General features: G+C 45.7%; 1 protein-coding gene across 5 annotated transcripts in view; it reads right to left on the bottom strand.

Annotated features, from left to right (window-relative positions):
• Positions 1–22,111, bottom strand: part of SLC12A8 (solute carrier family 12 member 8) — an 88,374-nt gene extending 66,263 nt beyond the window's left edge. For 2 of the 5 annotated variants that reach the window (XM_014517042.2, XM_025196960.1), the window contains exons 1-5: positions 21,509–21,802; positions 16,317–16,527; positions 12,639–12,785; positions 7,319–7,510; positions 2,526–2,757 (exon numbers count right to left, since the gene is read on the bottom strand). In XM_014517042.2, the coding sequence (XP_014372528.1) occupies positions 2,526–2,757; positions 7,319–7,510; positions 12,639–12,785; positions 16,317–16,406 (661 nt within the window). In that variant the 5' untranslated portion in view covers positions 16,407–16,527; positions 21,509–21,802. The other 3 variants (XM_025196958.1, XM_025196959.1, XM_025196957.1) reach the window with 3 other exon arrangements.
• Positions 22,112–22,496: the final 385 nt, after the last annotated feature.

Genomic DNA, 22,496 nt, shown 5'->3' with positions numbered 1-22,496 from the left:
GGCAGCCCTCATTTGATTTCTCGCTCTGGCTATTGCCTGGTTGCACCCGGTTCTGCTATTTTCAGCTACACAATCATTTATCAACCCATTGAACGTGTGGCTGGGTTTATCAGCGTCGGTATTTGTCATCTGTAACTCATTAGGTATCACCTTGTAGAAAAGGCTTCTAAAAACGGATACAATCAAGGCTAATTTATCTATGCCAATTTAAAGTAAGTGCTTGAAATCCAGGCAGAGAGGCTAGTCCTGCCAGGCTCCTGTGCTTACAACCAGGCCTGAGACACCACTCAGAGGCCTTCTGGGGTAATGCACAGCTTCACCGTTATTCCAGCTCTCGATTTGAACAAACCCCGCCCCAAATGCATAATTCTAAGCAAATCAAAGAAATAGAGACCTTTCATAATAGGTGTTATGCCAAAAAATAAGTTGTAAGGGCGTCATCGCACCCAAGGATGGCATTGGACTGAAGTGCGGGGACCTTTTTTCCAGCCCTTAACAACCATCATCCTCAAGTCTTTCCTTCCCCCGAACATTTTCCCCTCCTTAACCAAGCTACTATAAAGCCCAGGCTGCTAAACCAGGCTCCCTCCATCCTCCCCAGTCCTTGTTCTACCAAATAAGACCACGCTGAGAAAACCGAGAGGGGAATACAACATTCAAACCTGCGCATGTTTCTTGTTCTCTCTCCTCTCCCCACTAATTTTTATGTGCCTCTCTTCTTCTCTCTTCCAGGTTTCACATTCATCTGCCTACCAGAGTCTGTCTGTCTTCCTCTGTGTCTATTGTCTCCCTTTTATTTCAACTGACCTCCAGTTTTATACCCAGGTCCGCTCTGCTGAAGGCATGCTAACCAACCTGTAAACAAATCTAAAATCCCCCTACATTTTCTTTAGTTATACAATACATCCATCTCCTCTAGCAATCTGTCTGCTTATTCTTTGAAAAGCTCATTAATTGAATTTTCTCTAGTTAACACAACAGCCCTCCATTTAACATACCAGCTCTCCATTTACTTTTGCTCACAAGTGCCTGTTGAGAAGTTTCAAGTCGGTTGAACCCGGGGATATTTATTACAAATGATACACACGGCTTTTTCCTAGCACATCCTTCCTATGGAGAATCACAACATGCTCTCCGAGACATAAGGTGCCAGGGAGCCTTGTGCCGGTGACATCATCCCAAAAGTTTGCTCTCAACTCTGCAAGCACCAGAGACACCAGCATGAAAACAGACCCGCACCAGCTGCGTTATGAATATTTACAAGGTGACTCATCTTCCTTTCCCTTTTCCAGCAGTCACCTTTTCTTTTTTTTATTGTTAAGGCTGAAAGCAAAACTAAAGACAAATGAAGAAAAGTTGCTTGGTCGGTTATAAAAGCCTACTGCAAAGTATTTGGGTATGGGGGCAATTAAGATGAAGTGACACCTTCTGTCTGGATAATTACACTCCCCCTCCCCCTGGCATTACAGGATCATGGCCTAAATCTATTAGGGCTTGGAAGAATCTCTTGGGGGAAGCAGTAGAAGAACTGGAAGATTTAAAACCAGATTGAACAAGATACAGTCAAGACCCATCCTTTCACTGCAATGCACTTCAAACACCAATCCCTCCTGATCCCACCCAATTTTTACTTCTCTATCCACCTCTCCCATCAAAAGTGATTCTTTTCAGGGCAGAAGTTCACCCCAAAGAAGCCTATATTGATCACAACAACATTTCAAAGTGTTCAACTTCTGAACATTTTGCATTTTCTTGATGATATTTTATCCTGCTCCAACAGTACCAAATGTATTGGTAAGTAGCTGATCTAACAGACTCAAAAAAACAACTTAAGAAGCATTCTCTAAATATTTATAGGATTTTTGCATGGTAAATGGTATATTTTCCTTGTGATAATTACGATTATCCAGGCATCGACCAAGCCCATACCGTACAAACAAAAACTAAAATAAAAGACAAGCTCTGAAACAAATGTACAACCAAAGTATAAGACAAGAGACAATGGGTGGCTAGAGAAAGACAAATGGGGGAACGCAAGGAAACAATTAAACAACATGGTTGGTATTGTCCAAACTGTTTGGTACTTGGTAATGCAACTCATGATCCGCTTAGGCTTTTACTGTTTAAGTGATGTCACAGGTATCGCATCGGGAAGAAAATCTTTTAAAATAAGTCTTTAATCCTCAGTTTTCTTGGAGAAAACCTTTATAAATAAGAGAACACTAGAAATAGCAACTGTGTTAATAGAGGTAGCTTTCTATTGTCAGCCTTTGGAAACTAAGCACCCGTAAGAGATTAGTGATAACACTTTTAAACATTGATGCATACAATTAAGAACCAAAACTAATTAGGCATTAAAAATCCCAATCCATGGCATCACTTAGGTGTTTCTAAACCTTCATCTGGAAATCAGACAATATTTTTATCCAAATTTTAAATTCATACACGTAAGTGATGAAGAAGAAACATTTAAACACATGCTACAATACAGCCATCATAAATATGAACCTTCTGAAAAGCGTTACCTGGATCCAGGTGTGTGAATGATCCGATGACAAAGTCCAGCGTGGAAACAGCAAGCAGAAAGAGCAGCAACAGCTGTAGTCGGATTATCCATTTAACACCAGCCAGGTTAATACCAAGTAGGCCAAGGAGGACTGCCAGAGAAATGCCTCGAACTGCCCAAATGTTACTGAGATTCAGTAAGTCAGAGATGGACTCCGCAAAGCCGGTCACATACATTGCACCTGCAACACACTAAAGGACACTGAATCATAAATCTGCCCTTAAGTGGACAGCTAAGGATTAAAGAAGGAAGATGATGGATGGCTCAGAGGACTGGTGAGAAAGTAGAGACATCTCACTTGCTAGGATGAATCCAGTCCAAGTTGGTATCCACTGAAGGTTGTTAGATCTGACAATGTAAGAGAGGCCTGGCAAGATCAGGCAACTTCCTAGTGGACAGGATCAAGCTGATGAAGTAGGTTATCATCTATGAAAGCTTAGGCCTCCCTGAACCAGTTAGTTTCTAAGGTGCCACCTTGCCCCCCTCGACCTGTATCCTTATTCACGTAACCCACACTGCTCTCTCCCGGGGGACCAGACAGGATGGGAGAACCCAACCCTCCACCCATTACCACTGCTGCTGTCCCAGGTGAACCCAGCCTCTGTGCAGCCCAGCTGGCGTGGGCAGGAGCAGCTCTGAAGCTTCCCCAGCCCCTGGGACAGCAAAGAAAGCAACAGAGGCAGGTGGAGGAATGAGGGGAAGGGGAGAGGAAGGAGATGTGCCTCACAGCAAGGAGGAGATCTTCACTTGCTTTGAGGACTTGAAAAGGTCCCCAGAGGCTCCGCCTGGACCAGTGTGTGGGGGAGAGGGGAGGAAGCTGGGAGCAGGGGATGCAGGCGCCCCTACAGCACAGATGGCTGTTCCTGCACCTCACTTTGCAAAATCCTGGATCTGTCCCTGGATCACCCCAGGCCTTTTAGTTCTGGCAGCAGAGGCACACACTTTGGGATCCAGAGGCCTTAGCTTGAGCCCCACTGCTGACAAATAGCTTGAAAGTTGATGCAACACCCACTGTTTCTTTAAAAAAGGAAAGGAATCCCTACAACAAGGAGACTGAGCACGAGACAAAGTTTCGTGCTGAGCACGAGCAAAGTTTCTTGTGCTATTCATGGCAGAATAGCACAAGAAACTTGTACCTGTTCTTGGGAGTAAGGAACTTTGGGCTCTCAAGCTGCCAATACAGCCCCTATAACCAGCTCTAATTCATCCTGGATGAATCCACAAGCACAGAGAAGGACATGGTGACATAAAAGAGACTGTGTGCACATCCTGAACGACACTCGGAAAGAAAGCACGCGGGCCACAACTACAGCATAAAATAAGAGCATGCCTCTCAACTTCCTTGGTTTCTTTTCTTTCGCTGACATGCAGAGTCCTGCTTAAACCACCTCCTAAAACAATAACCAAGTGCATCTCCCTTTATTTTCTCAAGGTGTTTAGTTCGTATTTAGTTTGGATGTAAAAGTTGATGTTTCACCGGTCTTATTGCTGAGAGGCAGCCTGTACTGAGCAGTGCGTGTTCCCCAAACTCTAGGGAGACCTGTTTATTTTTCTTGATGAGGGAAAGGATGCCTATTCTTCTCTGGCGGGCTGTGTGCTCACAGGAATGGATATCCGAACCTTAAGGAGTCCCAGGCAGGTTAAGGCCTCAAATGATATTTGAGAGATGATACAGGCCCAACCAATCTTCTCTCCTTCCTTCCTTCTTTTCTATTCTCCAGCCCCCATTCCCTAGTCTGCCCCATTTCCCACCAAACGTGGGAACGTTGCTGGATTAGGAGGGGGAAAAGGACTTTTAGTCACGGTGCACCTCTCTGAAACGTCCCACTGTCTCATTACGCCTGACTTTTTGATGGTACTTTTCAATATGTGGCTCACACCAACCATCTGATCTGAAGTCAGGCATGTGCAGTTACTTGTATGCACTGGCGTGTATCAAACTGAAAGGCGTGAAACCTCAACATGCATACACATGTAGGCATCAGTGGTGGCCCATGTGCTGATTTGAACTACCAGGGGTTTTTCAAGCTTGGGATGAGCTTCTGCAGTAGCTAACAAAGTACGGCTTTTTATCCTGTCTCATGGCTACAGCATGAATAGAGGTTTGAATCTGCTACTTCTCCAAGCTTATGGACTTGGTCCTTTCACCCAAGTGACGGAGGTTCAGGCTTTTATAGTGATCCCCAAGACCCAACAAGGGGTGCCATTAGAACTGCACAAGCACACAGGCCAATTAGTGACAAGCACCGCACCCCAACTTCCAGAGAGGTCGAAGAAAAACTTCCACTGGCTTCAGCAAGAGTTGGGTCAGGGATTAACAGGCCAGAGGCCTGCTGTAAATCAATCCAGATGCACTGACTTCAGAGGGGATACAATGCTTCACACCAGCTGAAGAGCAGCGCAGTTCAGAATACGTGGAAATTGCACATGCTTAATTTTGGCCTTCAATGTGCACAGTTAACAGCACTGAAGATGTAATGCATTTAGGACCTGAAGTGGAACCAAACCCCAAACAGAATCCATTGACATCTGAAACCTCTAACACAAGAGAGACAGCCAGGAAGGCATGAAAAAGTGCCATGCAATTGATTGGAGAGACCATCAAAGTAGGAGATGCACACATTTAAAAGAATGCTTTGGTGGGACCAGAGAAAAAGAAGTAGCCTCTAATAGTCTCAACATTGTACGAGTCCTTGTAGCAATAGTCCGCCTTTCCTTTGTAAAGAAGCGCACTCATCAGAAGAATGAAACATTTCTATGGCCATGAAGGACTTGCTACCTATTATAAAGTGGAGACAATTATCTCATGAAGGCACAATGGAAAGGGTTCATTTTTTAAATGCTTTGAACTAAACCACCTTGAAAATCAGAAACAAATTTCTAGGCCAAATATTTCAGTAGAAAACAAGTCTCTCGAGATGGTTTTTTTGTGAGCCATAATAAACTCAGCTTCTCAAACAGCATAACTGATTTTAAGCATCTACTGCTCCTGACACAAGTGCTATCTATATTTTTGCTTTTAAAACAGAGCTGTTTTAGAGCTGGGGCCTGAAACGCCTTGCTTGCACAAGTAGCTCTTACTCGAAGGACTGGTCGGGACACCAGACCTCTAGCCCTTATCTTTTCAACTGAGCTTTGCAGCCTATCCAGAGCTGGCACCACCAGTTTCAACGTGCCTGCTCATGGCGATTTAACTGCAAAATCAGGATTTTCCTTCATACCCCCAAATGGCACAAAGTATTCTCTAATCTAGCAGCTCCCAGGCTGCTTGGGGCCAACAGGCTGCTGTCAACCCTCAAAATATCCCCCTGACGCCTTCCATTGTGCTGTAAATTGAAAATGCTGTATAGGCAAACGGGGCTCAGCATGAGCTACAGATTTCCCCTGGACCATCAATGCTCTGCAGACCACAGTTCAGGAACGACTGCCCTAACCAGTTAGAGAAAGGACTACCCTAACTGATGGAGAAGTGAAACGCATCCTCTTCGGGACATAGCATTGCACTGCTAATGGACTGCCGGCCCCCTTCCACAAACCTTCAAATTGATTTTCTATGAATTGCTCTCTCAGGCAGGGGTTGACTGGTGAGCTGAAAGGGAAAATGTTACAGGAACTCATTTCACTATATGTGCAGGACTTTTAGGTGGCTGCATTTACAGTTGACTCTATTTAATATGGACTTTTTCCCCCCCCATTTGCCAAAATTTGAGAGAGAGCTGCAAGCTAGTGCATTCAAATAAGTAAAATACAGAATTCTTCTCTGGGTGTTATATTTGCTGATGCTTCTAACACCTTTACTGGTTTTTCACTTAATCACCACTTTTCCATTATTAGGCTTGGATGTTTGTGCTTATTAACCCTCTGACCTCTATGTACCACGTCATTAGCAAATAAGGGCTTCTCTGAAAACGAACAAGCTGCAACTTTCTGGTTTCATGAAGTCAGACAGCTACCCATTACCTCCTGCCCAGCCAGCTCTCTAGCTCCTTTCACCTAATTGCCTATACACTATTTTGTGTATGACCTCTTCTGGCCACGTGCTTATATTACCCGCTTCACTCTGCTCGGTGACAAGCCACTGGCACACGTTTTAAACACATTTTGCATGTTCTTTACTTGGTCACTTCTGTTTGTCATCTTGTTTTTAGAAAGGGCCTTTCTTACTCAACAGATCTTATTAACTAGAGCATTTTTGTGTTTCACATCATTTCAGTCATTGTTCCCATGAACGTATTCAGAGACAATTCAGACAGTATCAGTTCTTCCATACACATGGAGAACATCAGCTTGTCAGCCTAATTATCAGCATTCCCACTGTTCAAACGCTGGGGTGCAGAAGACATTTCCCTCCCTCTTGTTCTTTGGCTGTCTGGAACATTGTCTAAGCCACAGGCGGGCAATTATTTTGGGCAGAGGGACGCTTATTGAGTTTTGGCAAGCCATCGAGGGCCACATGACAGGCAGCACAGGGCAGATAAATATTAATTTTCTACATTTTTTAGGGGCCCCGCGGGCCGGATAGAATGGCCTGGCAGGCCACATCCGGCTCCCGGGCCACATTTTGCCCAACCCTAGACTCTAAGCTAAAGTGCGTGGTAAGAAGCCCTACCTTACTGGGAAGAATGGGATTATAAGCTTCTGCTGTGCTTTTCCATGTCACCCATCTCAGTGGGAGCATCTTTTTACCCTACAGTAGGGAACAAAAACACTAAGGCTTGGCTTGCAGTATTTTTCTATTAGAAACTTCTTTACCTGGCCAAAAATATAAAGGAGGCCAATGGTCCCTCCAACTTGGCCACCGAGGACAGTAGAAATCATGGAATAGACTCCTCCACTTCCGATGCTGCATCGCTCACAAACTCCAATTCCAGACAAGACTGTTACCAGGGCAACCAAGACAACAAAGGACACCAAAAACATGCCCATTAATATCCCGGTGTTTCCCTGTAATGGAGAAACAAAGATACTGTAGCATACAAGGAAAAGTATTCAAGGGAGAAAAAGGACCTACCAACTTAAAATAAGATTCCCATTGACTTGTAACACATTTTGTCTATTCATTTTGGAGTATTTATATTCAGATTTTTTTTTAAAACTTTGTCTACAAATGCGGCAACCAAAGGAACAAGTGTTAATTATGTTATTTTTGAAACATGGTAAGCAGTTTGAGGCAGAAACCACCTTTTTTTTTTCCCTTTCTTTCTTTCTCCTGGGCCCATGCAGAACCTACCACAAATGGGACCCTGTCCATGATTCAGGTTCTTAGTTCTGCTTGTTTTGAAAATTAAGAGAAAAAAAATACACGTTGGATCAAATGGCAGAGTCTGTTCAACTCCAACTAAATGGTTTGTTCTGAGGTGTAACTACCAGGGTCTGCACCGTGGGTGGCAGCAGCAATGCCAGGAGCTGGGCTGGCAATGGCAGAGGTTGCTGGCTGTTTCTGCACCCGCTCTAAAAATGAATAGCTGGGGCAGGTGCTACAGTTGCTCACCCCTCGTTATGCCACTGGCTTTGTTTGGGATCATTCAAAGACTTTAAAAAAAAAAAATCCGATGAAAAATTTAAAACAAAAAATTTCAAATAAACAAAGAAGTGTAATGTTTCCTTTCCTTTAAAAATGTAAAAGGAAACATTTCTACTTTTTCATGTTTTCCTCCTTCAACCTCCCCACAACCGAAAAAACAAGATTAATTTGTGAAACTTTTCAGGATTTGCCAAATCTGAGGTTAAAAAAAAACAACAACTTTCAGAAGAAAAATGTTATCCAGCTCCACTCCTATACCCCCTACTATACAAATACTAATAATGATAATGAAGATGTGCAAGCACTCAGTCCACACCCATTTGCACTCCCAGCCTTCCTCAGATGACAAAGACACATTCCTAACCTTTCAAGCAGGCTTGCTCAATGGTCTGCAACTGGAGAATTGTATATCTCCTTTTAGTGGTATCAAGTTGAACAAACCTCCTGTGAGTTGCTTCATTACTTGTCCTAGAGCATAAGCCCAAAACCAGCAACCTGGTCACATAGTGGTGGCTTCTTATCCTTGCTCCCAACCGTTAAGCTGCACAAAGTAATTCCTAAATATACCTTAAACTAGCATAAACGCCTGTCAAAAAACGATGGGCAAAAATAGGCTACTTGTTATAAGGTACCACATTTCTGTTATCCACTGTGTCTACCAACTTAAGCTGTTCTGCCTGGTCTTCTATACAACAGGTATCCATCAACATTTCCAAGCGTCTCCTCTCTAAACTCCTTCGGCTATTTCTTCAGACACTGATGGTTCTCCATGCATGGTGCATTTGGATTCAATCTTCCACACAGTCCGTGAATCGTACATCTTGTCACAATGATCTTCGCTCAACAGGCAATGCACTGTTGTGTGATCAAATGTTTGTTTTAAAGTTCTGGTAATGCTCGCTGTTCTGATGTGTCATCAGATCCCAAAAATACTTCGGAAACAGCCTTCTTGGAGGCAGAATCACTTTACCCTGATGACAACAACTCCAGAATTGGCCATCTGATGGTCTTTCAGCTTGGAAGTTTAAAGAGTTACAAAACTGGCACACCACATTCATCAATCCACAACTATGTTCCTCAATCTCGTCTTCAGTGAATCTAGTGTTGTCTACTCTTTCAGCCTGTCTTCTATTGTTTCTGTGACCCCTTTGCCTTTCCATTGCATCTCTTCTAAGACATCCTCTTTGCTCATCTGTTTCGTTTAATCTTACTCTTGCCATTCTTTCTGCATTCAATTGCCATCTATTCTCTGCTTCACCTTGGTAAGGGTGTTTGGGTTAAAGTTAAAGTAAAGGTGTTAAGGGATGATTTTTGCTCAGATACTGAGAGGACCCCATAAGTAACTGAAATCCATCACTAAAAGTCCAGAAAAGTGAGTGCAAATAGGGTTTTTTGAGCGTGACAGGCAGAATAACAAAGACACAAACGAAGCAAATTATTTTAGAGGATCCTTCATCCACAGGGTGACCATACGTCCCAGTTTTGCCAAAACATTCCCCGATTCTGTAGACTGGTCCTGGCCAGTTGGTCAGAAATCCCAAGCTGGAATCAATCCAGCTGGGAGGCGGAGCGGCATGGTGCACTAAGCGGGTGGCTGGGCAGGCACTGCTGCTGCTGTGCAGGAGCAAGGTAGATTGATTGGAGCAGACACCATCCCCTCCGGCATATGGCACATCCTTGCTCCCAAATAGCACCAGCGGTGCCTGCCTGGTGCACCAATGCTGCTCTATCACCCCTCCAGACTCCGGCCTGGGACTTTTCACCAACCACCTGCAACTGGCCTGTGGAATCCAGGAGTGCCCCGGCCAAACTGAGACTATCGTCGCCCTATTTATCCGCCAGCCCAACTGCTGCAGTCGCCATAGGGGTGCTATGACGTTGTACATGGGAGGGGAGGTCATCTACATTCCAAGCTGGAGAATGCTTCTTTTTAGAAAGTTACAAGGAAATCCAACTCTTCCCAGAAAAAAGCAGTGTTTTTGCCATCATGCACCACAGTGCCAGTAACAGCTGCAGCAGCTAAATCAGTTTATCTAACTTTGGAGCTGTGGAACCAGATCGGGCCAGGTTCTTGGTCCCCCACTGGCTGCAGCTTTCAGGGCCAGCCTACTGCATATCCCGCCAGTTTGCGGTTGCCATATTTAGCTGGAATTTCTCATCTCGTGGGACTCCTGCTTTCCAAAAGCAAAATAAGATTAGGCTGGTTAGCACCTCTAGGGACTGCTAGCATTCAAGTGCTTCTCCTGTGACCCCTGTTCTCATTGCCATCTGCTTGTTCCTCATACTGTTGTAATTGCTAAAAGAGTCTCTCAGGTTTTGGTCACTTTATTTAAGAAGTCTCCTCCAGGACACAAGGCAGAGAGGAGCGTGGCCTTGGAGCTGCTTTCCTCTGCCACTACTATAGTGAGATTCTGCGCCACGCTTTTCCCAAAGCTGGCTGCGTTTTCTCTATCCACTCCCGGGATGCTCATCTCCAATGATGGGTTGGCCACTGGAGCCATTTTGTTTCTTATCACTGCTGAGTGGCTGCTGCTTTTGTTTTGTGCTGGTCTTTGTCCCAGATCTTTTTTTTTTTTTTTTTTTTTTAATACAGAAACGTATCCAAGATGTTGCTACCATCATAAAATCCTACTTCGTTTCAGTGTCCTGCTGTTTTAGACAGTGGTTTTATCGGATCAGCGGGGAAAAGAGCCAAGGCTCATTACAAATGCAGCTGTTGGCTGGGTCTACATTGCCCAAACCCCTGTGAACTAACTTTTTTTTTTCCCCCAAGGAACAATTGCTTTCTTGCCTCAATTATTTATTCTCAGGTGAATACGGCATAGTTTGCAGACTGTTTAAACTTCAAAAATAAAAATCTCAGTAGCAATTTGTATTAAATATCGAGAAGAGGTTGATGTCGGGTATGCAACTGGTAGGAGTGAGCAATTCCAGAGGTCCTAGAGAAGAAATGGTTAACACCACAGAGCGAAAGCTGTAATTCATCCTTGCAGTTCATCCCAGGGTGGAATGCCACACCCGGGGATAAAGGCAGCACGCGGAGCAAAGAGGGGAGAAAGCGGTCATGCTGAAGCTTAGTTGCAACCATATTATGCTTCACATTTCTGAGTTAGCAGCCAGTGTGTTACTACCATTGTTATTTAGCATTTCTAGACATGTCTAAAGACCTCCAACGCTGATCAGGGCCTGCGCTGCATTTGGTGATGTACAAATATATAGGATGGGCCCCTGAAAAATGGGCCCTCCCTGAAAAATGCACAGTTGAAAGCTCTGCTCTTCCACCCAGACCAGAGCAAGTGAACCTTGTCCCTTTGTGAAGCTACGATGACTTCACCGCCCAATTCTATTATTTTTAATCATGGCCCATTTCTTTTTTTCCCAAGTTTTCTATTCTTTTTTTTTTTTTAAACTGACTACACAATCAGTAATTCTTTCAGATAGAGGCAAATAGGAGTGGATAAAGGGATTATGAAAACCCTTTGAAATTAGCCACAATTCCCAGTGATTACACAGCGTGACAAGAGTTAAAGTGGTTGCTCATGGGAGCCAAGGTGCCCAACACCCATCAGGAGTAGGCTCCCTGTACGTAGCTGGTATTTCCCCTAAGGATTCAGCTGGATATGGTGCGCCTCTTCACTTGTGCCGTAAACTGATCTGCAGTGCTGCTATGTGCCTCTAAGCAGCTGCTCCATTTCATCCCAATAGTAGAAACAGGATTCACATGATCCCTCTTTATTATGAGCTCATTCTTCTCCCAGACTGTGTAATTGCATTGTCTTCAGAGATGCAACTCCTCATCCACCACACTATGACGGGAGAGCGGAACCAGGCCCAGCATCTGTCTGCGCAAACGCTCCCTTTCAGATGAAAGGAGTTACATAAATGCACTACATTAAAAGTTTCTCCTTGTTATTTTAAGAAGACGCCTGCTGTGCATGTGACATTAAGTCCAGCTGAAGCTCCAGCTCCACCGTTTCCTGGGGAAGCATTTCTTAAGTGGAAATTGTAAGGAACAGCAGAGTGTATTGAGCAAGGCTGGCTCTTGCATTGTGCTGTGGTCTCAGGGTCGCTCTTCAAAGCCCTGACCTTGAGCTACATGCTCCTCTTGATCCACGCATGGGACTCCCTCCGATAGCAAGGAGAATGCCACCATAATCAAAGGCCCTTCATTCAAGACAGCAGGGAGTCCATTTAAAACTGACACATTAAAAATACGCCTGCTTCAGTGCTGCTTGGAGGAGGACAGCAGAGGATGTGTAACCATGGCAATACATCTTACCTGCAAAGTTATATTTGGATACAACAGTATACATGGGCTTCCCTATTTGCCGAACCATGCATTGGAGAGGAGTCACGAAAACGGCCCAAGCTTCAGCCAGTTTTCCACGCAGTAATTTTAGTGTTTCAGGAGGAAACCAGGAAATGTAAATCAATATAATAAAGTCTCAATATGAAAAGGAAAGCACAAAAGCAAAGTCAGCTGTCGGGGGTGGGAAATAACTTACCGCACAAGCCAGTATAAGTGCACCCAATTTGTGCTTTACTCACCACTAGCCAGCCGGTCCTCAGAAAAAGAACTACTCCGAAAATGTTGATCATACAAGAAGTAAAGACACCATCCCAAGTTCCAAAAAGCACCGGCTCCCAGACGAACAGCTGTATCTTCCACCAGGGCTTGGTCTGTGTTTGAGATACCTACAAGGAAGAGAAACTTTCAGTTCCTTCCATTCTGCCTTCCAGATGTGGGGTAGATGATGGCTTGCCGGGACCCCTGAAGCAGGACTGCTCTGTTCAAAGATGCTACAGCATCGCTTTACCTGAACTCAGCCCCGGAAAGCTGTAGGGAGAGGGCAGCTCGGAAAAAAATAGGCAGACACACAGCACTGAGAGCCTTCCTTGGTGGGCAAGAGCCACTAAGATCTACAGAGTCCTGCAGTGCCGTGAAACACCCTAGGTTTCACAGGAAGCATCACAGCCTGATCTTTAATCTGTTCTCTTCCCTCAACTTCGTTCAAAGTGACATAGAAGCACAGGGGGAAAAAAAAAACAAAACACAACCCTGTATCTTATGTGAAGAAATGCAGGGTCACAAGGCCTCAGGCAACCAGGCCGGACGTAAAAGCCCCAAGGTCTGTGCTTATCAGCCACGTGCAGCATGTCACAGGAGTTGCCCCTCTATAGACTCCTCATTAAGGGAGGCATAGAGGGATGTTTTATATTAGGGAATAAGGGTTGTGAGGTGCCCTACACTAACGAATCTGGATATAACAAAGAACATCATGCACTTATTTAACAGCTTCAGGCACATGCAGTTTACACAAAATGAGGCAGCGGGCTGAGGAGAAAAACGTGATGTCTGACCGGGCTCCAGGGACTCTGATTCAGCCTTTGCATGGGTCAGTATATATCTCCTCCTCTGAAAAGTGAGTCTGTATTCAAGGAAGTGGTGTCTTCTCTCAGTGATTATCAACTCATACAATAAGAACATGTGAAAGAAGTTTTCTGTCGCTACCAGCCCTGCAAGCTCAGTCTGCATTTCTGAAAGATGTGGTGGGCTGTTGCTTCCCTTCCTAAATCAGCACTAGAAAGAAAGGTGCGGCAGGTCAGATGAGCAGGGGCACTGTCACCTGGGCAGCCCCAATCTCTGCTGGATTTGCTCGTACGCTGGCTGAGTGAGCAACTCTGCAGAGGCTGCACCGGAGCCCAGCTCGCTGTCTCTCCATGGGGTTGACAAGACAAAGGACTGGGGAGTAGAGAACATGGCAAGAACAGTTGTCGCAGCAAGGCTGGGTTTGGGGGGAAAAAAAAACCCCCAAACCCCCAAAACCAGGCCACTCTGCTCAAATGCAAAGCAAGGAACCTAACATTAGGCCACTTGCTTTTCAAAAACTCAGCCCAAGCCAAAAATGTGATAACAAAAGCCCTGTAGTGTGCATGGTATATTGCTTTCAGTTATATCTGTAACTGGGCTGCGGGTGCAATACATTTTTGGGCCAGATCAAAGTGACAATGCCATTTGCTCCAAAGTGACAATGACATTCGTTTTTGGTTTCTCCCGGTAAAATGGAAATCTGAAAACATCTGGGTGTTACCCCAAATACAACATTTCAGTGGACTTGGCGCAACATGTTCCAGTTCCATTTCAGACATCTTTCACAAAAGGGAGAACTGGGTAGCTAAGGCATTCACCCGGTAAGTAGGAGACTTGATTCAGCCCCTTCCTCCATCACATTTAGGATTTGAAACTACATCTCCCCCGCTTCCCCTAGCTAGCTACCGCCAAGCAGGGTATTCTGGAACAGGCGGGATGCCCTCACAGTACATCCTTATGGCACTCTTCCATTCTGTATGAAATATTTATTGAATTAGTCAATGCAGCAGGGATTAAAACTCAGGGGCTGAACCCCCTCTTCCCCCCAAAGAGTGCTCTAACCAGAAGAGAAGCTCTGCTGGCCCATAGGTAGCAATACTAAGTGAGCTACAAGAAACATCAGACTCTGCCTTACCCCTTAGCCTCAGTTTTAACTTTCTAATTTTCTATGGCTGTGAGCAACATCAGAGTCCTGCAAGCAACATGTCTCCTGCAGGCCATGGGTTGGGGACCACTGCTCTTCAGTCACTTAAAATATTCACTGAGCGATCAAGAGTGTAAGTACTTTGCAGAACACAGAGCAACTCCAACAGGCAAGACTGAGGGAGACCCATCGCAGAACACCATGTGGTCCAATATATAAGGCAGCCGCCAGAAATAAGAGAGACCCAAACCCAAATCACCAAGTGTCCCAATGCTCAGGACATGATCCTAACTATCATGCTGTGAAGTTTTCAGGGTTGATCTCCTTCAGTCTCTTCTGTTAGCACTGTTCCAATTTGTATACAGCCCTTAATATTTATTGAGGGGGGATAAGGTGGTCAGGACATTCACCCGGGCAGTGGGACATGAATACTTACGTATTTTACCCAAAATAGAACCGTATTAATAGGAAAGACTGAGTGTGCCACATGCCACAATAGCTCATGCCCTCTGTACAGGCAGGGTACACTCCTGGAAGGTTGGAGGTATGAGTTCAAAGCCCCTAGAAAACACCTCTGCAAGAAAACTGGGATGAGTGGCCTAACCGTTCAGCTATTACATGAAAAGGGGAATTAAAACCACCTCTGTTTCTACCTTCTCCTCTTCCTGACTGGCTTTGTGAATCTGCCCTGTCTTCTCCCACCAAATTTCAGCTAAAGTTACATAACAATTTTGATCCAACTTTAAGTCAGACAAGACAACATGTTAAGGCAAATAATCTCTTGGTAAAAAAAAAAAAAAATTACTTCTCTAATATTTAGGCATAGAGTATAACGAAGACCAATGTCCCTAATGCAGACATATACTGAACTGCAGCTAATAATGTAACTGAACCCTAAGCAGATGTGTCAAAAGCTTTGGCCTACTGCTAAGCACAACATGATGCATCATTTGACCCCGCTCTAAGACCTACAGTAACTGGACCCATCATAGGAAAACGGTCAGGTTAGTAAATTAGCCACATTTATTGTTGTCATTGGGGGGGTTTTTGCTCATTTTAAGGGAACTGAAACAGCATCTAAAAGTGTCTCTACTAATTTATCGTTATGATTTGTTGGCTATTTAGTAAGAGGCGCTACTCCCTCTACCATGACTACTAAGGTGTCTGTATGATGAGGTTTCTATGTCAATAGAGACATAGATAAGATTAAAACCAAGTCTTGACACCCTAATTCCACATGAGAGGACTAACTGCTGCATGCTAGCTAGCACCTCAATTATGCCTGCAATTTCTGGCAATTTTCCTTCAAACTGTGAACCATCACGTTGCATCTGTAACTTAAAATAAAAGGGTCTACAAACAGCAGATTGCAGCAATCTTCAGAAAGTTAGCAGAGCTGCCCTTGTAAAGAACAAGCTCAGACAGATTGCCCAAGGAAGGATTGTTACAAAGCAGTGCCTGCTTATACTGTGAACTGTACCACATTGCATGCAACCATACCCCAAGCAGAAGTTTACAATGGTTCTCCAACGTGGCCCTGGGAGCAAGCAGGAGAGTACTCAGATTTTTAGATTAAATTACATGACCCAGTCAACTGCAAACATCTGCTACTTGAGTGTCACTGAGCTGTCGCTTTGTGTTGCTTCCAGAAAGGGCTAGAAATGGATGTCAGAGATGAGTGATCTGAAAAGAAGGGTCTTTTTCAACCTACCTGTTGTGCCTCCTCGTGGAACAGCTCCTGCACATGCCCATCACTTCTTGTAGCCATGGTGTCACTTGGAGGAAATGTTCTGCCCTTCATACTAATCCGTATGTCCGATGTTCAGTCATAACAGCAATCACAAATAGGGGGGAGCTTCGTCCCAGCCAGATTCCTGCAATGCTGGATTTTCTGCTGAAGAGGACTCATGGTTTTGTTATACCTAGTGTATACATAGGGGACACAGCAGAGAAGAGAGGGAGTTACTGCAATTTTCTTATTCTGCAGAATCAGAAAAGCACAAATCTGGCAATTAAACAGCACCATCCTTTCAGAACATACCCTTGACATGGCACCTACGTGCGAGATAGAGGCGCTGCTTCTCAACAGGCACATTCATCCTAATAGAGCACATTTACAATGAAGATAAGAAAACCTCATCCTGACTTCGATATAGGTCTTTCTTGTACCATGCCTGAAGGCAAGGCAATGACAGCTGGGTTGAAGAACCTGATAGGTCTGTGCCCCAAAGTCAAGTCAGAAAAAACCAAACGAATAAAAGCTGGGGTACGGGGTTTAACAGAAGCATAACAATTGACTGGACCTGTGCAGTATTTGTTGTTAGTTCCTAAATTTGGTACAGGTTGATTTCTTTGGATCTCCTCGTGTGTGTGTATTAATTCACCTCATGGTAGGAGGAGTTACTTAACACACACACACACACACACACACAAAGGACCAACTGCCACTGCACATTTCTTTATTTATATTGCAATAACGCTTACAGGTCATGGTTGATACTGTACAGCGCCTTGCACGTTGGATCCCCAAACACATGGCAGACAGTCACTGGCACCTACAGCTCCCAACTTACAAAGACCAGATAGACAAAGGAAGTGTCATGGTCACACTTTCCAGGAACAGAGGTCCAGAGAGATTTCAGTCGATTGCCTAAGGTCACACAGGACGTGTGTATCCAAGGCAGGAATGGAACCTGCATCTCTCAAACTCAGTGTATTAACTCTCTTACCTTTCTCATTCTGCCTCTGCCTCAAAAATTAAAGTTGCCCAATAATACATAAATAAGAGCTTAACTGCTGTTCTTCCATGCTAGCACTTCTGATGCAGAGGGCTTCCTACTTCACCTGGCACAATGGACAGCACAGGCAGCATTGTGTTACCCAGTGCATGTGGTCTGTTAAGCAGCAGTGAAGCAGTTAAGAGTTCGTGGGTTTCTGGCTGCTCATTCCACACATTGCAGCAAATAATCCTTTACAATATCACAACTGGTTGCTGTTATAGAGCGATTGGGACTTCAAACAGGGAATAAGCAGCAGGAACAGATGAACTCTTAAGAAACCAAGACAGTGTTTATATGCCAATAGCCCCAGCAATAAAAAGTGGAGGGAAGAAAATACCTGACACGCAGACAAAATTGCTTCTAAGTGGAATATTTTCAAAGCACCCCACAAGGCATCCAGCTGCGCTTTAATGGCAAGAGGTTTTGTTTAGTAAAAGGTCCATTGAGACCACCAGAATCATTTCATTTAAGAGTCGTTCAAACTGGAACAAGCAAAATATAGCATTGCTTTCCTTGTTCCTGTCACAGTCTTAATGTCCAAGGTGCCTAACTCTCACTGTGGTACCTGAGGACTGGCTTGGGCAAAGCTGACCTGCATTCCTGGCAGTGAAAGTATGCTTGCAGTGAGCCTTGAACGTGAAGAAGTAATTGCTCATTTCCCTGGTTGTCCACATGGAAATAGATCTGCTCACACACTAGGGCCCCAATTCTGAAACTCAGAGCATGCAAATGAAGCGCTATAGCCCTGGGCTGCACACTGCAGAACTGGGGTTTAACCTCGTCCAGGACACTTTGGACTTCTTGTTTTAATCCCCTGCTTCCCTTACTTCCTTCCCTTTTCTACTCTCTCCTGGTTTTAAAAATCCTCTTCCTTCTCTAGTCCCTCCACTTGTTTAGCACTACCTTTGTCTCTCTCTCTTTCCCCGCACACATTCTCTCCCTTGCTGGTTTGAGAGCTTTCTCCCCTGCAACTACTGCTGCCAGGATTTGCCCCATGACACTAAATAAGACGACACTGCATCAGCTCATCTTATTACCTACCATTTCAAACATTCAAATCTGTGTGGCGCTATCACCAGCGAGTATCCTACCTCCCAGACTCATCAGTCTGGGGCATCAGCTACTCCTAACTCCATAGCAGACATCCTACATGCAAGCCTAAAGCGCAGATGTCTTGGGGTTCAGATGCCCCCTGGTCTCTCTTTCCCCAGCCAAAAGGTGAAAGGAGCAAGCTGGGAAAAAGCCTGAAAGCAATTCCCCATCTCCATAAATTGTGTGGCTGAGATGCTCGCATTTGGAGGCATTTATAGACTCTCGCAGGGGTCAGCCAGCGCAGACTTGAATGACTGAGCTCTACTCATTCAAAATTTGAAACTTAATTTGGAATCGATTTGGCCCTGGAAACAAAATTGAATTAAGAAAAAAATCCTACCATTTCAATACATCTCTATTGCTGAAATAGTAATAGGGGTGTTTCATGTTGCAATCATTTATGCGCATATGTATAGCATTAATAGCTGCATTCATTTGACTTGAGAAAGCAATCCGGGATACTGCTTTATCTAGGACACTATGCAAAGTACGTAAATGAAAGGGAGACAAACATTTCCGCCTTAATTTTGAATACGATTAGCCCCAATAAAGTCCACTGAATCACTCGCAGCACGTAAGAACAGGTATGCACATATCTTTGAAAGATCAGGGTCTTAAATCGTACGGTCTTTGGGGCAGGAACATTCGTCTGCATGTTACACTGCTGAGCACTGCCTGTGATTTCTAGGTTACAGCAAAATACATAAATACTAATACCACCACAAAAGAGCTATCCAGGTCACTACTTGCAGCTGACACATATTATGCTACACATACCACCGATTAATCTGCAAGAACAAGCTGTAATTCTTGTTGTCATCCAATATAAAACGAAGACCTAATTAGAAATGTTATCGATCTGGCCTTCACCAGAAGTTTGTAACAAAAGATACTAAACAAATCAATAACATATAAAATGGTGATGCATACCACTACTTCCTCATGGCATTCACTTGGAGAAGCAGACAGGGTATCTGAGAGAACACACCCATTACAAATCCATAGGAAAAAAAAGATAATGAGTTAATTTTTTGGTTTGTTTACAGGGTAACAAACAATTAAAAATGTGAGATGGCTGCATACGGAACTGCAAAAGCACATTCTTAAAAATGACATGTCTACAGGCACGACAGCTCAGCCTGCAGCTCAGATTGCCTTTGCGCCTTTTCAGACTGAGAACGTTTCATTAATTGTCATGTTAGTGCAGCGATTTTGGCTCAGAAGCTCCTTTAAAACTATTCAACAGATGGCTGATTTTAAAGACAAGAGGTTAACACATTTCCAAACACAACTGTGTGTGGTCCAATGACTTCTGAAGGGGCTCCCTTCCCGTCAGAGCTGCTGCTTTCTAGACTTCTTTTATGATAGGGTCCAACAGTCCACAGCACTTTTCAATAAACTCCCTATCTCCTCCTCATGGTCCAGTTGTTATAACACACCACATTTTTGGGGGCCACAAGAAATAAAGACAAATAAAACAGCAGTCAGAGCAATAAACTTAAATATGATACTGCACACAACAGTGCTGAGTTCAGTACAAAAATGTTGTTCCTGCATAGTGATATCCAATGTCATCTTGTTATTTTAGTCCACATTTTTGGGGGGCGGGGGGGAGGGGGAGAAACACAACAGAATATTACATATTGAGAGCAAACCCTTACTTTCTCAAGTAGCATATTTGTTTTACAATCCAAGGAAGCTGTTAATTTCTTTGTAAGTGATTTATAAGATACCCATCACCGTTGACACCATTACACTCGTGCCATAACTTGCTACTGGAAATGATGATGATGGTGATAAAGGTGCTGTCAGTATTATATTTCTCCAGGGCGCCTAGAAACCTTGAGCACGTCTGAGCATTTAAAGCTCAGGCCCATCTTTGCATTTATGCTTCTCCAAACAGGGAGAGCAAGTCAGCACTTTCTGTTGGAAAGATCACACAACAGCCAAACCCTGCTGAAAAAAGTTCATGAGACCCAAGGAAAGGATGAACGTGCCTGCTCCATTGTTCCTCCTGCCTAAGTGTATGCCTTCTTCCTACAGCCCGTTTCCTTTCTAGCAGGCTCTTTGGGGCAGGGGCTCTTACCCCACCTCTGCACCGAGTGATTTTTTTTTTTTTTTTTAATTTGTATCCGAGGCCAAATTAGCCAAAACTTCTTCCAAATCCATAAGTCCAGAACCATAAGTGGCCCTACTACCAGCAAACATCCCCCACCCACACCTGGGGCTTCAAATGTTTCCAAAAACCTTCGGCGGGCATCCTACTTGCAGGCCCAAGCCTGAAGGCTTGGGGTTCGGATGCCCCCGAGTTTTGCTGGCCCTCAGCCATTCGGCCCTCAAAGCAAGCAAGGGAGGAGACTCCAGCGATTTTCACCCGGGTGTGGCGGCACGCGGGGGTCCTTTTCAAGGGTGCCGTGGGATGCCACTCCACAGAGGCGTGCCAGCACCATTCCCGAGAAGAACCCAGAGGTGTCAACTAGGAATCGGCTGGGTTAAATACATCCAGACCTTTTTTTTTTTTTTTTTTTTTTTTTTTTTTTTAACAGAAGACGCGCTCTAGCATTTCCCCCCCGCTAGTCCAAATAAAGCAGAAAGTCACCGCCACCATAGGGAAGCAGGGCTGGAAGCGGCCTCGCAAGGTCACTGCGTCCAGGCGGGCTGAACCACCCCAGCCCAGTCGGCTCCTGAAAGCGCCCAAGCGTGGAGCTCGTGCAGCACCCTCCTCATCTCCACCTGCCGCAGCGGGAGGCCCCGCTCCGGGGGAAAGCCCCGCGTGGGAGCCGAGAGCAGGCGCTTTCCCAGGCTGCAGAGGGCAGGTGCCTGGTGCGGGATGCCCGGGGCGAGCAGACGGGCCGGGACCGGGCGGCCCCGCCCCCGCCGCAGCCCACGCCCCGGAGCAGGTTCCTGGATCCGGGACGCACCTACACCTGCACTTGCACCTGCAGCTTCCCCGTGCCCGGCTTCCCCCCCATCCAGCCGCCCCCGGCCGCTGCAGGGGTGCAGATCCCGGCCCCCCCGGCCCCCGGCTCACCTTGCCCCAACCGAGTCGTGCCGCCGGGCTGGGCCAGCAGCACCCTGCCCAGCTGCCACGTGGGCTTGGGGGAGGAAGAGGTGGAGGAAGGGGCGGGGGACACACTCCCAACGCGGCTGGCCGGGAGCTGGCTCCGGTGACCCGGTGCTTTGCTTGCGGGCGGGGAGAAGGGCGAGCTCCGCGGGGCCGGCTCTCCTCCGCCCGTTCAAGACTGCCTTGCTGCCGGGCACCAGCCCCAGGTAGAGGAGCTTGGCCTTGGGACCGGCCAGGGCTGGGAGCAGCGATCACAGGCATCCCCCACCTTGCTCCTTATTTAGAGAGCTTCGTTTCTGATCAAGAAAGATCACAGAAACATCCAGCCGAGGGGAGCCGGGCAGCAGCAGCAGGACAGCCTTTTCGGCTAGGGCAAAAGTGAAAGAAAAGTGGCTTCCACAGGCTGCAGCCTGGAAGAGTCCCGACCCCGGATGAAGGTGCCAAAAACACCCACGACCTTGGCTGCTAAGGTGTTGGCATGCTGGGGCAGATGGCAGGGACCCTGGCCCCTTCCCCGAGGCACACGTCAAGCAAAATGCCTTTTTATGCCACCTTGGCACCTGTGCCAGGAAGTGCCCACCCCCAGTCTAATCTATCCTGAACTTCCCAGCAGTTTAGGAGATTTTTCACACTCTCATGTTCATCAGTGTACACAGCAGCTGCTCATCCACGTGAAGAAACTACCTGCAACAGCTATTTCAAAATAGTTCCCCACGTGGACTGGAGGGCTTGCCGACAGGAAACTTCCACTGGGAACGAAGGCGCTCTTGTTCCCTACCATGGGCAACCCATGCCTCTCGAGTCTTAGGGGCGCCACCTGAAGCCAGTGGCAGCAATGACAGCATGGACAGGACTGGCAAGCACTCGCAGAAGCCGCCGGCAGAAACAGGGCTGGCAAGCACCCATAGAAGCTCCCGGCAGCGTTGGCGGCAGGGGCAGCCCTGTCCAAGGGGGG

Source organism: Alligator sinensis, unplaced genomic scaffold, assembly GCF_000455745.1.
Source record: "Alligator sinensis unplaced genomic scaffold, ASM45574v1 scaffold4_1, whole genome shotgun sequence".
In the NCBI taxonomy this organism is placed as follows: domain Eukaryota; kingdom Metazoa; phylum Chordata; order Crocodylia; family Alligatoridae; genus Alligator; species Alligator sinensis.
Note: the sequence above shows the minus strand (reverse complement) of the source record. Positions and strands in the feature narration are given on the sequence as shown.